Source organism: Diabrotica virgifera, chromosome 10 (genome assembly GCF_917563875.1).
Source record: "Diabrotica virgifera virgifera chromosome 10, PGI_DIABVI_V3a".
NCBI lineage: Eukaryota > Metazoa > Arthropoda > Insecta > Coleoptera > Chrysomelidae > Diabrotica > Diabrotica virgifera.
This window is the reverse complement of record NC_065452.1, coordinates 69,816,900-69,839,469: the sequence shown is the minus strand read 5'-3', so window position 1 is coordinate 69,839,469 and position 22,570 is coordinate 69,816,900. Positions and strand designations below refer to the sequence as shown.

At 33.3% G+C, this 22,570-nt stretch overlaps 1 protein-coding gene across 2 annotated transcripts in view; it reads right to left on the bottom strand.

Moving 5' to 3' along the window:
- The window catches only part of LOC114343473 (dual specificity mitogen-activated protein kinase kinase dSOR1), a 122,875-nt gene that overhangs the window by 23,423 nt on the left and 76,882 nt on the right, over positions 1–22,570 (bottom strand). Inside the window, exons 1-2 of one of the 2 annotated variants that reach the window (XM_028294309.2) lie at positions 20,298–20,452; positions 9,920–10,374 (exon numbers count right to left, since the gene is read on the bottom strand). In XM_028294309.2, coding sequence (XP_028150110.1) covers positions 9,920–10,374; positions 20,298–20,392 — 550 coding nt within the window. In that variant the 5' untranslated portion in view covers positions 20,393–20,452. Of the gene's footprint in view, positions 1–9,919; positions 10,375–20,297; positions 20,453–22,570 lie in introns of those variants that run through there. The other variant, XM_050663478.1, reaches the window with a different exon arrangement.

Sequence of the window (22,570 nt, the reverse complement as noted above, 5' to 3'; positions counted from 1 at the left end):
AGGATGTTCTTCGTCTTCCCACATTTCGCTTTCCTCGGATTTTGCCTTGCATAACAAGTTGTAATAATGAGTATTTTTGCCCTCTCATCACATGTCCCAAGTACTCAAGTTTTCGTCTTTTGATAGTTAGTATTATTTCCGGTTGATTTCCTATCCTTCTAGTTACTTCCACGTTCGACATTCTTTGAATCCATGATATTCGTAGGATTCTTCTGTAACACCAAAATTCAAAGGCGGCCAACTTATTCAAATGGACTTGTTTCAACGTCCACGCTTCCAAGCCGTAAAGAAGAGTAGAGAACACGTAACATCGAAGCATCCTTAGACGTAGTTCTAACCTTATATCCCGACAACAAAGAAACTTTTTAAGTTTAATGAATGATGCACGTGCTATTTCAATACGTGTCTTAATTTCTTTGGTTTGGTCTACATTTGATGTTATCCATGTTCCTAAGTATTTGTAGTTATCCACACTCTCAATCACAGTATCTTCAATAGTTAATTGGATGTTTACTTGTGCTGATTTAGTTATGATCATGCATTTAGTTTTCTTTAAAATCATCTTCAGTCCGTACTCATGACAGCGTTCATTAAGGCGTTGCATAACGTTCTGTAAATCATTGTTGTTATCTGTTATTATTACTGTATCGTCTGCAAAACGTAAGTTGTTCAAAACTTCTCCATTGATAGATATACCTTCTATTGAATTTGAGAGCGCTTCTTGAAATACCGCTTCACTGTAGACATTGAAAAGTAGTGGAGACAGCACGCAACCCTGACGGACTCCTCTATGTATTTTGATATCTTGGGTGTCCTGGCCGTCAACTCTTACCTTGGCAGTTTGATTCCAATATATATTAGATATAATTTTCATGTCACGACTGTCAATATTTTTGCTTTTTAATATATCTACAAGCTTTTTATGTTGAACTTTATAAAATGCCTTTTCAAAGTCTACAAAGCATAAGTACATATCCTGATTCATGTCCATGCATCTCTGGGCCAGCACATTCAAGCCGAACAAAGCAGCTCGCGTGCTCATACCATTTCTAAAGCCAAATTGTGTGTCACTGATTTCATATTCGAGAGTTTTAACAATTCTACTATGTATTATTTTCAAAAATGTTTTAAGTGTGTGACTCATTAAAGATATTGTTCTGTGATCCGAGCAGGTTGTTGCACTTGACTTTTTGGGAATTGCTACAAAGGTCGATTGCAGCCATTGTTTGGGGATTGCGGCAGTCTGATATATTAGATTAAAGAGTTCAACCATTACATCAATACCATCTTCATCAATCAGTTTTAATAATTCGATGGGCACATCATCTGGTCCAGTAGCTTTACCCTCTTTCGTGTTTTTGATGGCATAGATGACTTCGTCTCTTAATATTGGTGGTCCAGTATCCTCTGTGATTTCTAATGACAGTTCTCCTCTTTCATCATTAAAGAGTTGTTGGATGTAATTGGTCCATTGACACAATCTCTCCTTCACGTCAGTAATAATATCCCCTTTATCATTTTTAAGGGTATTCGTTCTTGTGCTTTTTCTAGAACCTGTCATTTCTTTGATTTTTTTGTGTAAATTAAAACTGTCATACTTTTTATCCAGGTCTTCTATTTCTTTGCATCTGTCGGAGAGCCACCTCTCTTTTGCCTCTCGAATTTTCTTTTTGATGTTTCTCTGAATTTCTTTGTATTTATTCGGTTCTTTTGTTTTATGTTTTCTTCGTTCTTCCATAAGTTCAAGAATTTCTACTGTCATCCAAGATTTTGTTTTTTCTCCAAGTGGTTTGAGGGTTTCTTTTCCAACTGATACTAAGGCATGTTGATTTTTTCCCCATTTTTGGTCAACAGTCAGAGTTTCCCCACTATCTTCTTTGACTTTCCTTAAGTTCTCGTTTATTTTAAATTTCGTTTCCGCATAGGTCTTGTCTTGTTTGAGCCGCCTTGTATCCATGATTTTATTGGAGCTAGGGCTCTTTATCGTCTTTAGTTTCACTCTCATAGACAAAACAACCGGGTTGTGATCGGAGGATATGTCCGCTCCTGGATAAGTTTTAGATGATACTATAGAATTTCTATATCTTCTGTTGACGATAATATAATCTATTTGATTTCTGACTATTTTGTTGTTATTGTCAGCTGGTGACTTCCATGTATATAGTCTCCGTTTAGGAAGTTTGAACAAGGTATTTGCAATTATGAGTTCCTCATTGATACAGAAATCAACAAGCCTATCGCCACGTTCATTTCTTTCCCCGAGTCCATATCGCCCCACACAATTCTCCACTTCTCCTTGACCGACTTTAGCGTTCAAATCGCCCATTATAATATTTATGTCATGTCTTTTAGTTAGCTTTAAGACATTGCCAATTTGTTCATAGAAGGCCTCTATGGTGTCTTCATCCTTGTCTGCAGTGGGTGCATATACTTGGATTATATTTATTTTACGATTTAAATGAGAGTTGAGAGACAGCATTAATACTCGATCAGAGTAAGGAACAAAGTTACAAACGGCTTTCCGAGAATTGTTGTCACCTATAATTCCAACTCGCTGTTTGTGATTGGGGTCGTTGTTTCCGGAATAATACAGTGTTCCATTTCTGGTGCCATTTTCCTGATCCGGGCCATTGTATATCGCTAAGGCCCAGTATGTTAATCTTCATTCTGCACATTTCCGACACAGCGTTATCGAGTTTGCCTGATTGGTATAAACTTCTTACGTTCCATGTTCCAATTTTCAATGCTATAGAGTTATTCTTATTTCTTTGACAGGGATTTACCTTGATGACGACCTGAGAGGCCCTGTCGTCTAAATCTGATCGTCCTCCCCTGCCGGATCTTGGATTCCGAGCTCCATGATCATTAAGTAAATTATCAATTAGTGGGTCCATGATGATTGTTACTAAGGATATCCACGCGGATCTTTAATGTGGTAGTCATCCCGTGGCTTTCCACATCTCAATGCCGTTGACTAATTTAGCTCTTCCGCCTTCGGAGTTAATTTCTCGACTCCAGGACAATGAAGTGCCCTACCACGTATCGGTTCTTCCACCCGTAGCTGTTGACCAACAAGTGGGTGATTACTTATACCGGCAATCGTTCGGTTATTCTAACAGCTCCAGTATCGAATAATAGACCGATCCAGGATCATTTCCCTTACGCTCTATTTTGGTTCTGAGGCTGCTGTCTGACAGAGTAGGATATGGAAAGGGAAACTTCGGTAATTAGGTGGGAGAATGGGTTTAGGACATAATTTCTCCCAGGTACCAGGAGATTGGGAGATAATTATGGCTCACGTGGGCAGCATCCCTGAAGTAGATCTATCTTCCACCGGAGACATAAAAGAGTATCTACCCGCTACCACTAATTAGTGGCTCTACGTATTCCAAATTAGGTAATATTTTTGACAAGTAGTTATTAATTATATGAAAGATAAAATTTAACATAAATAAAATATAACATAAAACATATATAAATATAAAATTTAACTATAAACAACTGTCACGTCAGTCGCAAAAGTGAGGTTGCACCAGTTACGTTGACACATGAGCATGAAAATTATGTTACCGTTTTCGGCAGGAGTTTCGCTTCTGTGTGGTTATGTATTCTGTGGTTACATAAATAAATTAAGTAAAAATGAAAAAATTACTTGTTATTTGAGGAATGTGGAAAAACCATATGTATAACATGGGAGTAAAGTGCCTTTTCCTCCCTTGAATGATTACTGCCCTCCGCTACGCGTCGGGCAGTAAACTACATTCTCGGGAGGAAAAGTAACACTTTCCTCCCTTGTTATACAAATAGCTATTGTCATATATTTTTCAATTATTAAATCATTATTTAAATTCAGACGATTTTTCGTTTCAAATTAAAGTTTAAAATGTAGATTTCTCAAAACTTTTAAAAATGGAGTTGGTTGGTTTTGGCAGTAAGCCGACGATTTATTAGAGAAAAATTCACACTGATGCATGACAATGCACGCCCTCATGCCGCCCGCTTTGATAGAGAATACTTAAATGAAGTTGATATTCTCTAACAAAAGATTTGATAACTCGAAAGTGGCTCTTTAAGAAGAATGAGAAGCAATCTCTTTTAGAAGAAGAAGAATGGAGTTTTAAACTTAATTAACAGTATTCCCAGAAGAATGAATATCATTATAGAGGCTCGTCGGAGTAATATGAGGTATTAATTAAATCGGTAATATGTAAGTATCTAATTTGTATAGGTTTCCTTGTTATTTTTATTTTATTGCTGAAAATAATTGGAAAGGTGCCAATTTGTTTTATATTATTTTCTTCTATATTAATTTGTAAATTTGTGTCGTTCTCTTTAAATAAAGGTTTAAATAATTGGAAAGGTGCCAATTTGTTTTATATTATTTTCTTCTATATTAATTTGTAAATTTGTGTCGTTCTCTTTAAATAAAGGTTTTCGTATACATGTACAGGGTGTTTGGTAATCAATGGGGCATATCTTAATCTTAGATTTCTGAGCTTAAAATAGGTCGATTTAAGCCAACTTACCTTAGTACGAAAGTTGATAATAACCGAAATACAGGGTGTCAATGTTAAACTTTTATTTTATTTATTTTTGAATATTTCCTGACAGGCATGGGATAACACGAAATTTATTAAGTGGGGGTTTTTTTGGGACGAGAAACCGAAATTCTCTACCAAAAATTATATATTACCCAGAGGGCGCCCACATACATCTTTCAGCGCTCATTTAATACGTTCAATTTTTTATCCCCCACTTTACATAATTTTAAGACCAAAACTTTTATTCCACTATTATTTTTACTTAAAAAAGGTATACTACATTCATCTCGCTAAACTCAAACCATTTTTGAGATAAACGCATTTGAAATCTACAATGCAAAATTCAATTTTTTGCATTTCATTGTAGTTACGAAAAACAATTTAACATATCCTTGTCATACTTGGCAGCAAGTGTAGGTACTGGACGCCCTACCAAATTATGTTAAACAAACGTTTCTGGCTACTACCAGTGGCGTACGACGAGGGAAAGTGAATGGTTGAACCTTCAAAATTTTTTCCAAACTGGCGGAATTGGTATTTTAGTGCATTTTTTGGATTCTCCAATACTTTCTATGTAAATAATATACTCTTCATTTGTAACGATAAAGTCATAAGTTTTCGAGATATTTAAAATTAAAAACGAAGTGGCATCATACAACAATTAAAATAACTGTGTCGTTTCATTTTTAACTTCAAACATATCAAAAACTAATGACTATGGTTACGAATGAAGAGTACATTATTGACATAGAAAGTATCAGCGAATCTAAAAATTATGCTAAAATAGCAGTTCCCTCAGTGGCGTAGAATTTGGGAAGAGTCAACCATTCACTTTCCCCTGTCTTACGCTTCTGGTAGTAGCCAGAAACGATTATTTAACATAATTTAGTAGAGTGTACAGTAACACACCTACACTTTCTGCCAAGTAGGATAAGGATAATATGTCAAATAATTTTAAAGTACCGGGTACACAATAATAGTTCCTGAAGTTTTAAATAAAAAAGAAATTATTTAAAAAAAATAATACCTACATACTTTAAAACTATTTCACATAATATCCGTGTCATACTTGCCAAAAAGTGTAGGTGCTGTAGACCCTACTACATTATGTTAAATACAGTAGAACGCCGCAAATCCGAACTAATTAGAGGGACAGCCTGTTGGGATTCCGAAAAGTTCGGATTATCCGAAAGATAGCCTAACTAATAATTCAAAGCTTTCGTTGTCGTTGATTTTTAAGTCACTGCACCTGTCTCACTCTGTCCCTCTTCTACCCATCTCAGATTGATATCACTGATGCAGAGCCAGTGTTATTATTTGTGTTTAGTCGCTAACGTGCTGGCTAGATTTACAATTTGAAAAAGTTCAATTTTTCCACACTCCAATACAAGAAGACCTCGTAGAAGTCGTACAACAAGATGAGAAAACGAAAAATAAAGTGCAATTACACAATGGATTGAAGCTGAGGATAATGGGCACCAAGAATTTATGGATGAAGACATTGTAGACTTGGTTCAACCTCAAGGCAACCCCAATGAAGATAAAGAAAGCGAGGAAGAAGTTTCCCTGCCATATCGAGTGTCACACGCAAATGCCACTAAAGCTCTGGGTGTGGGCTCTACGTTACGTGGAGCAGAACTCTGCTGCATTACCAGTCGATTATGTTTATGCGTAATGCTTTAACATGGCTGCGTCAATTCGCTATACCTTCATGCGTCAGAAAAAAGTGACCGACTTCTTTACGAATCCTCCTTAGGACTGCAAACGTGTTCGCACGAGTGTGGACAATATTTATGGACTCAAATTGACTACACGAGAATCGACGTATGCTTATGTTTTTAGTCTGTATAGTAAACATTTTTTAAATTTTTGTATTGAATTTTTAAATTTTTTTCACTTTTCGTTTGTTCTGATTTGCCGAACGTTCGGATTAGCGGGGTTCGGATTTGCGGAGTTCTACTGCAATCGTTTCTGGCTACTACCAGAGGCGTACGACAGGGGAAAGTGAATGGCTAACCCTTCCCAAATTCTACGCCACTGACGGAACTGCTATTTTAGCATAATTTTTATATTTTCCAATACTTTGTATGCAAATAATGTACTCTTCATCTTCATTCGTAACGATAAAGTCATTAGTTTTCGAGATATCTGAAGTTAAAAATGAAACGGCACAGTTATTTTGAGTAATGTATTATGTCCCTTCGTTTTTACTTCAAATATCTCGAAAATTAATGACCTTATCGTTACGAATGAAGAGTATATTATTTACATAGAAAGTATTCGAGAATCAAAAAATTGTACTAAAATGGCAATTCCGCCAGTGGCGTAGAATTTGGGAAGGGTCAAACTTTCACTGTCCTCCGTCGTACGCCACTGGTAGTAGCCAGAAACGTTTGTATAACATAATTTAGTAGGGTGTATAGTACCAACACTTGCTGCCAACTATGACAAGGACATGCTAAATGGTTTTTAGTAACTACAATGAAATGCAAAAAATCGAATTTTGCATCGTAGATTTCAAATGCGTTTATCTCAAAAACGGTTTAGCGAGATAAATGTAGTACATATACATTTTTTCAGTAAAAATAATAGTGTAATAAAAGTTTTGATCTTAAAAGAGCCCTGAAAGACATATGTGGCGCCCTCTGGGTAATATGCAATTTTTGGTGGTTAATTTAGGTTTCTCGTCCCAAAAAAACCCCACTTACCAAATTTCGTGTTGTTATCCCATGCCTGTCTGGAAATATTTAAAAATAAACAAAATAAAAGTTTAACTTTGACACCCTGTATTTCGGTTATTATCAACTTTCGTACTAAGGTAAGTTGGCTTAAATCGACCCATTTTAACCTAAGGAATCTGAGGTTAAGCTATGGCCTATTCGTTACCAAACACCCTGTATAAAACATATCTTAAAACCCTATATCAGAGCATGCCAATCGTCAATTTACTCCAGACGCATATGTTTTGAGATGGATGTTGAGAGTAGGGCTTACAATACCGGCATTCCGGGATCCCGAATACCGGAATCCCAGACGATTTTTGTCCGGTATTTATGTAAAAATACCGGTATTTTGGTATTAAATTAGTTAATAAAAATTGAATTTATGCACAATATAAATCTAATTTTAAATAATAATAATTAATTACAAGAAATTTTTTTTAAGATAAACAAGCAATTTCGTTGTATTAAAATCTATATCAGGCATATTTATTACACATACCGAGCCAAGTATGGCACCATCAAGAAGCGGCGGGGTCGGCAATATAAAGCGATTGTTTATGTTTTACGTCTACTACCCAATGCCACATTTTCTTGTGAAATGCCACATTTCGCAAGAAAAAATAACCCGATGGAATTTTGGAAAAAATACAAATCCGCTTTCCCTGAGCTTTATTATTTGGCTATACAATATTTTTGTCAATACTTTCCATATCAGTACCTTCCGAAAGAGTGTTTTTAAAGACTGGACAGTTAACAAATCTAAGAAGAAATAAACGTTTATCGCACAAAAATTTGGATGCCACGTTTTTTTATATCTATCTACTCCTACTCTCTATGTAATAAAATAAATAATATCTACTCATTTCACAACAATATAATTTATTGGATTTCATATACTATTTGTTTAACAAGTCAATATAACAACTGAGGTAAGTAATAATATAGCTAGTAAATTTTTTATTAATAAAACCGGTTTTAATACCGGTATCCCGATATTTCAAATTTCAAATATCAAATACCGGTATTTAGATTTTAGTTCGGTATTGTAAGCCCTAGTTGAGAGATGACTCATATTTTTTGCAGAACTTACTTGGAAATAACTAATATAATAATAATTGAGTTATCCTCATACTCAAGGAGGTCCGGAACATTGTTGAAATAATCAAAATGTCAAAAAATAAAGAAAAAATTCGATGTTTTCTTCGTTTTTCGATTATAACTTTAAAAGTATTCATTTCCGAGAAAAGTTGCAAGGACATAAAAGTTGCGTAATTAAATTTCCTACAAGATAGGATTGGTTAATAATTTTAAAAATTGTCACCCTTGTTGCAAAATAGCAATTATTGCGAAAAAAAAACATAAAAACAAGTATTCGCATTTTACTTTTTTCAACCATTCATGCTACACTTAGGACCTTCATATTTTACCCAGAAAAACTTTATGATATAATAAAACAACATTGTAAATTTCATTAAGATCGGTTCAATAGATTTTGCAAAATAATTTTGCAATCCAGCTTTCGCAAAAGAAAATGAACACAAATTAAATATTAACAACAACCCATTTGTTTGTCCACAGCCGCAATATTCGATCATTTTTGACCGGTCCTTGGAATGCCCAATCAGAACAAATGTATCAGCTGTCCTGCGCGTAGCACCAAAAATTAATGTTTATTTAAAAAAAATTCATTTGTAAATTGCAAATGAAAGGTACAGTGTTCTTCTATAATAAAAAAAAAAGTTCAACTTGCTATCTGCTTTATTTTCAGTACCGCAAAATTTCGAAAAATTGCATTTTTTTGCGAAAGCTGGATTGCAAAATTATTTTGCAAAATCTATTGAACCGATCTTCATGAAATTCACAGTATTGTTTTATTATATCATAAAGTTTTTCTGGGTGAAATATGAAGGTCCTAAGATTAGCATAAATGGTTGAAAAAAGTAAAAAAGCGAATACTTGTTTTTTATGTTTTTTTTTTCGCAATTATTGCTATTTTGCAACAAGGGTGACAATTTTTAAAATTATTAACCAATCCTATCTTGTAGGAAATTTAATTACGCAACTTTTATGTCAGTGCAACCAGAGGTATAACCAGAGAAGGTTCCCATTGTTTTTCAATCTGGTGGGATGTATAGTAATATTTTTAATATTGTTTTATGTGCTATTAGATTGAAAACTTAGTCTTTTGCTAGCAGTTGCCGCTAGGGCATCCCTGCCATTCGTTCGTTGCAATCCGTAACTGCACTTTGTCCTGGTTGGGTCAGAGAGAGCAGCATATGTGCCTCCTGATGAGAGACTAATAAGTTTCGAAACCGGTAGAGGTGCTTGCTGCACTCTCTGATTGAACTAGAATATGGCGCGGCTGTAGTTTCGTGTTGCAACGAAATTGAAAATGGTTATTCATTTTCAATTATTATTATGTGAGTTATTCCCAAGCAATTTCTGCAAAAAAATATGAGTCACCTCTCAACATCCAAATGTACTCATATTTTTACAGATGCGCCCTGGACTAATTGGTGACAATTGTTTCGACAATTATATCAAAAATTCAAGGGTGCCCGTTTTTCGTGACAGTGAGTGTACATATAAAATTTTATAGTGGGCTAAACATGACAAATGAAACAAAACCATTATGTACATTAGATAATAGCATACCTAAAATATTTTCCGGGATTCGGCCAGCTCTCTTCAAAATTAGATCGAGAGATCCTGCATCCATATACTCCATACAAATACTAATTTCACCGTCACTATAAAATGCTCCATAAAAACCAACAATATGTGCGAAATTGCATTTGTGCAGTACTCGTAATTCTCTAATAATTTGTTTTTTTATTGCAGGTTTTACTTCCAGGTGAATAAGTTTTCTTGCCATTATTAATCCACTGCCCTTGTGACGGACTTTGGTAACAACACCTCCATTGCCAGAACCAAGTTCTCCCAATTTTTCGAAATCATCATCAGAAAACTCTCCTCCAATTTTTTCTTTTTGACAAAGGAAAACCTCTATTCTTTTACGCTGGGTATCATCCATTTCAAGAGTTGAATCAAGTTCTTCTATACGTGCAGTTAAATTTTCAATACTATTTCCCCTCACAAGGTTACTTGCACTAAAAACAAATATATTTATTTTATATACTTGATCAGAAAAGACTGTTACAGTAAATATTACATAGGTAAATAAAAGGGGCTAGTACAAATATTTAAATTCTTACAAAGAATAAATATATACTTAATTGAGAATATAAATCAACTAATGTTTCAATAATAAAAATACTAACAATGAAATAAATTTTAATTGCAACATAAAGTTTTATAATATGAGAGGATTGCCATTGGGTTAATGCAATATCCTGACTATTCGAGCATATAGATTGTTGTTGCTGTAGTTTATGGCTTTTTTCCTAAGGGCAATTTGCCAGTTAACTTCCTTAAATCGTGAGTTTGTTTGGTCTTTGATTTCTCAGTGGAGCATCCATGGGAGGGGGTTGGGGGGTTAAAACCCCTCCCAGGGCATATAAAAATATATAAAGAATAGTAGGAAAACCTAACTTGTCTTTCACAAACAATACAAAATAATTAAATCGGTGCCCAAGCCAACCCCCTCCCCCAGAGGAAAATTCTGGGTGCGCCACTGTGATTTGGTAATTGACATATAAAACATACTTCATGCATTATTGTTCAAGATTATAAGTAGACTTCCAATTATTCAACTATACTCCGTCCCATCTTGACTTTACAGTATAACAGTACATATAAGGAACATAGGCAATGCAGTCCTTATGAGAGTTTTTAGCGCGGTGATGCCGATTTTATCAAAAAGAATTTGTAGTCGAACATTAGAGAGATTAAATTAAAACAGTTTAAATTGGCAGTCTACAATTTTAGGATTCATATGCGTTTAAGTTTATTTGATATACTATAGTTATTACGCATATGCATCCTAAAATTGTAGACTGCCTATCTAAAACTGTTTTAATTTAATCTCTCTAATGTTCAATTATAAATTCTTTTTGATAAAATCGGCATCACCTCGCTAAAAAGTCTCATAAGACTGCATTGCATATGTTCCCCATACTGTAAAGTCAAGGTGGGATGGACTATACCTAGTATTCCAATTGACTTAAATTTTCTGATAATTATGTGCTAGCTAAGGTATGTAGTACCAAAGAAATCTATGTGTGAATGTTTTGATCACACTACATAAGACTACTTTAACATGTTCGCTATTAAGGGGGTATTTAAGTTTCGTCCTCATAGGCCATATCTATTTAAATTGCCATTATGTGCAGTGCGATCCCTGGCTCACTGGAGGGCAATGGTTATTTTATCTCATAACTTTTTTGTCTTTACCTTTTAAGCATCCTTTACACTGGATTAGTAAATTGTGAGGTATCATAGTACTAAAAGATACTCTTGCTTTAAGTTGGTAGGACGCAAGGTTTTCTAGAAAAATCGAATAAAAGTTTGTTTTTTGAATTTGAAAAAATTTTCAAATAAAAACGGTGTATTTTACCGACTTAAAGCAAGACTAACTTTTAGTAAGTACTAGAATACCTCATAATTTAATAATCTGGTGTCAAAAATGCTTAAAAATTAAAGACAAAAAAGTTATGCGATAAAATAACTGTTACCCTACCTACAACGGACGCCTGTGACTGGTACTAGAAATTTGCAATTGATGAAATCAACCTTCGCAACCTGAGAGAATGGTACGGATGTACATCAAACAAACTTTTCAGAGCAGCCGTCTCCACAGTCCGAATAGCTATGATGATTGCCGACCTCAGTCACGGATGGCACTCGAAGAAGAAGATATATCAAAAATCAGTTAGAAGATATTTTAGTAACTGTCATAAATTTATACATAAAATTTATTTTAATTTTAATTAATTAATGTCATCAGTTTATATTCTAATGGTTTATATTCTATAATATATAAAATATATGGTAACAATTACTGTTATTACTCATATTTTTTATTTGTTATTTTAAAAGAACATAGTACCCATGCAGTGAAAACTTTCACACATGATAAGTCACTGTTACACATTTCAAAAATATTTCAGAAATGATTTTAGTTGTTATTAAAAAATTATCGATGGTTTAGGCAAAATAGAAAATTTCAAAATTTGGTAAGAAGTTTCCTTGAATACTTTTTTTAAACAGGACAATTAGGTACCTATTCAATGAAATAATTTCGAAAATGTTCTAAAAAGTTTGACTAAAAAAGTCTTGACAAAGTTGAAATTTTTGGTCGAATGTATTTTGAATTTATTTAAAAAAGTTCTGTGGATGATTTTTTTGTGCAGGAATAAATTACATATAACAAAAATTTACTTGCCAGTTTTTCGTTGTGTTGGAACAAAATCATTTTTACATAATTCAAAAAGTAATGAAATTTTATTTATATACTCAATTGTTCTCTACGACAAATAAAAGTAAATATTTGTCACATTTAAACTCTTCTTCTATTTGCGTCTATATTCGTTGCTTCTACTTTCATTTAACATAAGCAGAATGGCCCTATCTTCGTTATACTCTGTCTCAGGTTATTGCAAAGCAAAGGTCTCTGGGATAAACAAATATAATAACTTAACTAATTAATGGATGGGTCTCTTTGAGGTCTTTCAAATTATAACAAAAAGTTACTTGTCGGTTTTTCGTTGTGTTGGAACAATATCATTTTTAATTCAAAGTAATAAAATTTTAACCAAAGAAAGTATTCCACCTGTTGTCAATCTGGTGGTACGGAGGCGATATTTATTGTCGTTTTCTGCGCTGCTTCGATTGATAACTTAGTTTGTTTTCCGGTAGATGGCCCTAGTTCATCCGTGACATTTCTTTCTTTGCAATTCGGGAAGGCCCTAAGCTATGGTAAATGGTTAAAGCGGAGAGAAGAGGATATGGGTTTACTGATGAGGGGAAAAAGATCTCCGAAACCGGTATAGACTCTTCCTGCACTCTCCGCTTTAACCAGAGTATTATGCAGCTGCTGCATTTTCGTTTTGCAAAGAAATTGAGAATGTTTATAAATTTTTAAAATTTTATTTATTTGCAATAAAAAATTAAATACTTTTAATATTGAAGTTTCCGTACCTTTTTAAGTTTTTAAATTATAAATGCAACAATTTAATATATTAAAAATAAAGATTTTATTGTGAACAGTTTGCAAATCAATGGCATTGAAATTTTATTTGATCTGGATGCAAAGTTAAATTGCTTTGTTTGTATTCCTTTTCCACTTTCCCCCAGGCCTAACAATAGTTTATGCTGTCGCACCGTTGGCTATGGTTTGAGTTTATGCAGTTGTTCTCTACACAAGTATTTTGAAGTGACAAATAAAAGTGATCATTTGTCACATTTAAACTCTTCTACTTGCGTCTATATTCGTCGCTTCTACTTTTATTTAACATAAGCAGAATTGCCCTATCTTCGTTATTTTCTGTCTTATGTTATTGCAAAGCCAAGGTCTCTGGGATAAACAAATATAATAACTTAACTAAGTAATTAATGGATGGGTCTCAAATTTTGAGGGTTTGTACCTAAAGTAAAACATCAAAGTTTTTATAGTTTTAATAAAAGTTGAAACAAATTGCTTTCAAATTGATTTTTAAGCTTTTTCAATGTGAAAAATCCAATTTTGTAATTTTATGTCAACTATTTAGCTTTTTAATGGGGTGCAAAATATCAAAAAAAAACAGGCCCCAACTCTAGGCAGGAAACAGGTAGGTTCTCTTCCTATATCACCGCTTTGCAAGAACGTAGGCTTAAGTCAAAATTTGACGAAATTGACTTATTAACGCAGATCTACTAAAAATAAAAGTATCTATCGCATGAATAAAGACCTATGTCGTTAATAATAATAGTCGCTAAGAGATGGCAACAAGTGTCTATATTTTTGTTTAGCGCGAAATTAGTTAAATACTTAACATTTTCGTATGAATACAGACCCAGTTAGTTACGCCGCAGAATGGCGCACAATTTGTGCGCTTACTTCTCGTCAAGGACAACCGATCTTATACTTATAATTAGTTTTTGTGAAAATTCTCTCTAAAATAAGGACCCTTTTTTAGTTAGGTCAGAGTTTTAACAACGATGAAGTAAATGTTTATGAGGAAAAAAGACCCAAATGTAATAGGGGTTAACAAAAACACTTTATAAATTTATCTCTTTACCACAGTTTGTATTTAGATATATTTCTAACAAAATTGTATATAAGTAATTTCCTTTTTAAGAACCCTTCATTATTTAACCATCACATCCCCAATCATACCCGTCACACAAGAGCTCTAAACCTAACTATCCCTAGACACAGGCTTACTCTAATAGAACGGAGTCCACTATATGCCTGTATCAAATTCAACAACAAGTTACCATCAGCGTTAAAACAAGAGATTCAATTTAAAAGACTTAAAAGAGAGTTATTTAAATATCTGGTCATTGTAGAACCATATACTGTGGTGGAATACCTGGAGTATTAGTTGTTTTGTTTTTGTAACATGTTTATAATATATTAACTTTTGGTATTCAATGTTTTATTCCACAGAAAAAAATTAGAACATCCAGCTATCCCTCTTACTTCTCTAGGGAATTAAGAGAATTGATATCACTAAAAAAGAGTAAACATAAAAAATATAAGCTGTCTTATAGTGAAAGGGACTATCATGAATTTAGTATGTTGAGAGCACAATGTAAACGATTGAGTCAAGAGTGTTACAAAAATTATCTGTCATCTGTAAATGGGGATTTGATTAGTAATCAAAAGAATTTTTGGAAATTCATTAATGGTAGGAGAACATCAAGTAATATTCCAAAAAACATGGTTCTAAATAATTCAGTTGCTACCAATGGTCAACAAATTGTTGACTTATTTGCTAATCACTTTTCTACAGTCTTCTCAAATGCAAAGGCAATGCCTCCTGAAAAATCTTATAGCCAAATTAACATAGATTGTCCTGTGATACGTGTATCTGAGGTTTTCGAAAAGTTAGGGACTCTTCCTAATAAGCTAATGATCGGTGCTGATGGCGTTCCAAATCTTGTTTTGAAACAGTGTAAATATTCATTATCTCAGCCATTGTGTTAACTGTTTAATTGGTCTGTATCTACTGGAATTTTTCCTCATATCTGGAAAGAAAGTTATATCTCTCCTATATTTAAAACAGGCTCCAGAAATGATGTTAAGAACTATCATAGTGTATCCATACAATCATCTATCCCAAAGTCAAAGTTATTTGATAGTCTCATGTATAGTTATTTGAACTGGCATTGCAAACAGATAATTATTGATGAAAAGTATGGTTTTAGAAGAGGTCGTTCCACAATGACCAACTTACTTTTATACCATGGTAAGTTGTTGGATGCCTTCGAGAGGGGGTATCAAGTTGAGGCTGTGTATACTGACTTCTCCAAGGCATTTGATAAGGTCAATCACTTATTATTAGTTGAGAAGCTGGGAAATATAGGTTTCTCTGATAGATTGGTGGAATGTGTGCTTAGTTTTTTGAGTGATAGAAGGCTAGTACATAGTTAAAATCGGTAACTTTATATCTAGAGTGATTGAGGTATGTTCAGGGGTTCCTCAGGGAGCCACTGCTCTCCTTTGTTATTTAACCCTTTAACGCTCTGTGGTATCTATATATACCATAAGCTATTAAGGCTTATTTTGTCATCAGAGTTGCGGTGAAAACAATCTTTATAGGTGCAGTCGATACACTGAGAATGTTTGCTGGTAGGTGTGAATACCGAAAACCTGTATGCGGCGTGGTAACGACGTGCTTTTCACAAAACTGGTATGATAAGCTACCAGCGCGCCTTTCTGCAACAGTCTATGTAAAAAATCGTTCAATTTTATTTTTGTTTTTTGCACAAGTGTCATTTGGAATAAACTACTTGGACAAAAATTGAAGATAAGTGTCAAGTGTACTTTTTTTTATTATTTTTAACTAGCAGATAATTCTTTAAAATCACTGGAATAGTTATTGCAAGCATAAATATGTTTTATGAGAATTCTAACCCCAAAATGCATTGTTTTTATTTATCTCGGCGTACAAACAATTTTTATTTCTTAGGTTTGAAACTTATGCCAGTTATTAAACAATATTGTGGCAACAAATTTCTATAAAAATCTTGTTGTTTGACATTAGCGATAGGAAAATATTTTTAATCATTTTGAGGATTGTACCAAATAAGAGGTTATTTTTTCACATACTAAAGCAACAAAATCTCGAGATCGTAGTTTACGCACAATACTAAATTTTTTACGGATACATTAAAGCAAAGCTTAGTATTTATTTGCAAGTATTTATATTTATATTTATATTTGCTTAGTATTTATCTACAAGGTTCTATAAGACTTCAAATTATTTATTAGGCCTATTTGTCATTACAATTTTTCTAGTACATTATTTAGGTTTGGTTAGATGTCTAGAAATCGACGCTTACAGAAGCTGAACTCCAGTATATAGTAGACCATCTAAGTGATGAAGAGTATTGTCTTTCCGAGTTTGATGGCGATGACAATTTCCCTGAGACAAGCTCAATTTCCAGAACTCCGTCACAATCCTCGACTACTAGTATCGACAGCCAGCCGACATGTTCCAGTACATCAGTACAGCTCTTGAAAAGGGTGCGCCAATGTACTAAAGACAAAAATAATTCTAGCGGAAACGAAGATTTTGGTGATTGGGATCAAGATCCTGACTTTGATCCAGATGACGGATTTGGTTTCAAGCACAACAAGTTGGCTAGGTTATTTCCTAAAAACATTTTTCTGATGAAGACGGCGAGGATGAACAACTGTTAACATTACCTCAAGCAACAAATTCCCTAACTCCTGCTGATAAAGATGAGAATGCGGAACAAGCTCCTGTTCCTTCAAATTAATCTTTTGTGTGGTCCAAGAAAAACGACCCCAATCTTCTTTTCGAATCATTTGATTTTACTGAATCTTCAAGCGTCAATGTTGACATTCGAGTAAGCCAATCAACAAAGAATCGAACCTCTACGCTACCCAGAAGAATTCAATACCACTGATGCAGAAACTACTGGAAAAGACAACTTTTGCTTGTGGCACTGTAAGGCAAACAAGAAAATATTTTCCAAAACAAATATTAAGTGTCGATAAAGAGATTTCCCAAAATCAGTCAGATTCAGTTAGTTCTTGGGAAATATCTGTTTAAAAGTGGAAAGATTGAGGTGTAAAATGTGTTAGTGTTGTCAGCAATCTACATAATTTTCAACAAAAAACTCAGGTTTTGAGAACATGCAATGTACCATGTCCTCAGGCAATAGCAGATTATAACAAATACATGGGTGGAGTAGATCTATTCGATCAATATCATGCTAACTACTCCACCTCATGGAAATCAAGACGTTATTGGTGGGTAAAATATTTTACTACCTTTTAGACGCAGCAATAGTAAACAGCTATATTTTATATAAGGAGACTCTGAAAAAAAAACTCAAGTGCTAAGCCTATGACTGCATTACAGTTCCTAGCATTACATTGAACTAGCTGATAATTTGATTAGCACTTTTACTTTCAGAAAAAAGTCTGGACCTCCATCAAACTCAACTTTGAATGCTGGTTCACACTTACCCACCAAAGGAACATAAAGGCGCTGTGCCCTTTGTGCTTCATCTAAAAAGAATCAAACTCGCAGCAATTTGATTTGTCAAGTTTTTAACGTTGCTCTATGCAAAGACTGCTTTGCACCTTACCATAGTAGATAGAAAGTTCTTAGATAATAAATTTAAAATATTCCTGTATTTAGTTTTTTTTATATTTTCAAAATAAAGTATTTTTTTTTATAAATTTTTGTAATTGTTTTTACCGGTCGCTATATATACCATTGCCCACAAAGTATTAGTTGTTTGTCAAAATGCACACTGGTAGCTATATATACCACCCTTTCCAGCCCTTCTGGCACAGAAAAAAATTTTTAAACATTTTTTGTCTTACTAATGATGCATAATAAACTACTTTTACTATTCAAAAGTATAGTTTTACAAAAACAATATTTCTGCCCGTTAAAGGGTTAACCTGTTTGTTAATGACCTCAAAAAAGTCTTGGAAGTATTGTGACTTTCTCAAGTTTGCTGAAGATCTCAAATCATTTTTAACTATACGTAATAAACTTGACATTATTTTACTACAAAAAGATCTGGATAGTCTTTCTTAGTGGTGTGAACAAAATCTTTTAGATCTTAATATTGATAGATGCTTTCAGATTTCATTTCATAGGAAAAAAAATAGAATACCATCATTTTATTCTATAAATGGGCAAAATCTTAAAATAAATGAGGTAGCTAAAGACTTGGGTATACTATTTGACTCCAAACTGAATTTTAGTGATCATATAGATGGATTAACAGTAAAAGCGAACATAATGTTAGGTTTTACTCTAAGAAATTGTAAAGGGTTATCTTTGGAGGCAGTGAAGACAGTATATTTATTTATTTATTTATTAACGGGGTACCACCCAATTTAATATATACACAAAATATTATAATTATCTAGTGATACAATAAATATAAAGATATAGTATATGTTGGATTGGTCAGATCACAGCTTGAATATGGGTCAATTATCGGGTCTCCTCAGCATAATGTCTATAAGTCATTACTGGAGAGTGTGCAACATAAATTTCTACAATATTATAATTATATGTTCAATCTGAATATGATTTCTGAGCACAACTATTCTCATATTTTAAAGTATCTTAAACTGGATACATTGGAGAAGAGAAGAACCATGTTTGATATTTGCTTTGTTTTCAAACTATTGAATGGAATTATATCATGTCCAGAAATTCTATCACAAATCAAATTTGCTGTTCTGCAGAGAATGCTACGACAAAATAATTTATTTTTTATTGGCTTTCATGCAACAAATTATGGTAAACACTCATTCATGCATCGATCCCTAGAGTTTTTGAATAGAGAAGATAGATTGGATGTGTTTAATAACTCTTTGCAGTCATTTAAGAGAACTCTTTTGGAAATATTTTAATGTTATATTGCTATTACTTATGTACCAGTTTACTAGTAATAACTTATGTACCTAATGGATTTATTATGTAACACTTTGACAATCGACGTCCAGTATACTGGACATAATGGTTCCTTAGTTATAGCCCGCGTCCAGTTAACTGGACACAATTTAAATTTTAAATAGAGATTTCTGTGATTTCAGATATTTGCGCTACATGAGATTCGGTTTTAGTTTGTCGATGTGGTGTATAGTTAAATATCAATTCGTTACATATTAAATTTCATCATCAACTCGTTACATATTAAAACTATTCATAACTTTACATTGGCTAAAATTGAACGCAGGATCTGGAGCAGGTTTTCTCCATTGCTACCCAGTGCACAAAGTGTTAAGTAACTTATTGTTAATTTTGTATATGTATATATATGTACTGATATGCATCTTTTAAGCATTTCTTAATTGGATGCTATTTAGACTAGTTTTGATATAGCCTTTAATCAAAAATGTACTATTATTTTTTGTAATGGGGGTTTCCCGTCTAATAAATAAATAAACATGCAATGTTGTCTAATTTTCAATTTTAATTTTAATTATGATAATTGTTCTATGTACTTTAGATTTATACAATCTCTTTTTTTTACTTTTACTTGACGTTATTTCCTCAAATATGTAAAAATTGTATGCAAATAAAAATTATTCTATTCTATTCTTTAAAGTAACAACTTATTCGGAATTATGCTCATAATCATATCCAAACAATTTTAAAATGCCTCTCCTCTAAAATTGTCTTTTTTGACTTAAGCCAATGTCTTCCAAAGCGGCGATATGTCTACAATAACTAAAAAAGTTATCAGATACCTGGATAATTCAGTGGGGAACATGGTTTATGTTTTGCTTATTTTCCTGGAGTAGGTGTATAGTGACAATCTACATAATTGGTAATAGTTTTTATTCATTTTTTTAACTTGTTTTTGAATAAAGTTGTAATAACAATTATGTTTTTAGTTATAATAAATCTATATCTACATAACTTACACTGGTGTTTCTTGAAATGATGATGTTGGTGTTACCGCCGGTGTTTGGTCTATTGAACCAGGAGGTAGTGTTAGGTTTAATTTATTTTTTGACATTGTAAATATTTCAATTACATTTCTACTGTAGAAATTACTGCTATAATACCTAACAACCAACACATCCACGGAGGAAGCTACAGCTACCTGAGAAAAGTAATGCCAAACGTTTAAAACGTTTTAAAATCAAACAAGGAGAGGTTAACGCGAGTTAATAGATATCGGCATGGCTCGCAACAATGAAAATACAAAATATGCATAAGATGGAATGCAACCACAGACACGTGTTTCTGACTTATTAGTCGTCATCAGTATGGTATAGCCAAACAGGAGCAACGCAACCAACTTGTGGCTGTAATGTTAGAAGACCCTCAGAATTAGAGAGCAACAACCAACACATCCACGGAGGAAGCTACAGCTACCTGAGAAAGGAAATTGAACACTATTGCAGATCTCTGACAGAATTCATATATAAAAAGGAGACACATTTAACTAGGACCCAAAATTTTTGGATAAAATCTTCAATGTCACCGATGGCTAATGACAATTGTCAATTGACAGCTGAGCTGACAAATGTGACAGTTGGCCAGGGTTGCCAGATTGGGGTATTTTCCCACAATTTTGGGGTAATTTGAAAGCGTCTAGCTAGAGCAAAGAATACATATCTCCCAAGAACCGACACAAACGGATTATATATGAACTAAATTTTTATGCGCATGTGCCAGATCGGCCATTTCTCAATTTGCCTGAATAGCAAATAATTTTGGTGACATTTGTCTTGTACAGGATCGGCATCGGCGTTTGTTGTTTGTTTGGCTTGGCTTGGCGTTAGTATTTTGTTTTTGTATCAGTTTGTAGCTCGTAATATTTTGTATAGACTTATTTTCTAGGTTTTAAGTTTAGTTTTTATTTTATTTGTGTATAGTGTATTAGTTTATTAGTGTAGTATTTATTCGTGTGTACATAGTTAAGTTTGGTTAAGTGGTTTATTTACTGTTGGAATGGCTGCGAAACGACCAGGGTTTTCTTGTATATTTCGTGGCTGCCAGACAAGAACAGGGGATGGTTTAAGCCTATTTTCAATCCCAAAAAATGAGGAAAGATATGTAGCAATTTTGTTATATGCCCTATTCCACGAACATACGCCTGTTTTGGATTACTTCGACAACGAATATTTTACTCTGCAAAATAAGAAGAACGAAAGTAAATTGCAAATTACATTGTTGTTTATTGGAATAATTATTAGCGCCATTTACTTTCGTACTTCTTATGTTGCACTGTAAAATATTCGTTGTTCAAGTAATCCGAAACAGGCGTATGTTCGTGGAATGGCCCATACCTTATTCTTTATCGATAGAGAAGTTTGTTATATATACATAGTGTGACCAACTCCAATTCAGTCGAATTCGGGACAAGGCTAAAAAAATATACCTAAAATCCGGGACTTTTCAATGAAAATCGGTCTATTTTTTTTTAAATATATCTACAACATTAATATCATCATTTTATTGATTATTTAACATTTTTAAGTTGACAATTTTTTTTACGGGATGGGTTGTAATGATAATTACATTTTTGTTAGTTTTTGACGTTTCGACTTCCAATCCGGAAATCGTTCTCAAAAAAGGAAAAAATTAACTGTTTGGATTTCCATGTAAATAGAACCTTAGGTTAATATAAAAATAAATATAATTATCATTATCTAATATCCATGTTTTTGAATCGTCTTTTCCATAGACCATAATTAAAATACATAAACGAGACGGACACGTACAGAGTTTGAGTTTTCGTAGAACTATAATACCACGATATAAAATGTGGATTATTTTACGAAATAACGATCCACAATTATTGGGATCAAAGCTAGCCGTGCAAAAAATTACGTATGTCTTGTTTTAATCTGAATTTATATCATTGGTTTATCAATTATTAATTATAAAACATAAAAATTCAGTCAAAACCTTTACACAGAAGAATAACACTTAATTCATACCCACATCACCTCATTGAAAACACCTTCAAGTCACGACTACATACATTTTACAACAACAAAAACAACAACAAAAATAATAAGGAAAAGAAGAAATATATGTCTTTGCCTTACATACAAGGGTTATCTGAACAACTTTCGAATCTCCTAGCCAAGCATAACATTACAGTTGCTCACAAAGGATGCTATAATCTCTTGAAAAGGAATTTTACTAAACTTAAAACTAAAACCCCGCAATCAAAAAAATC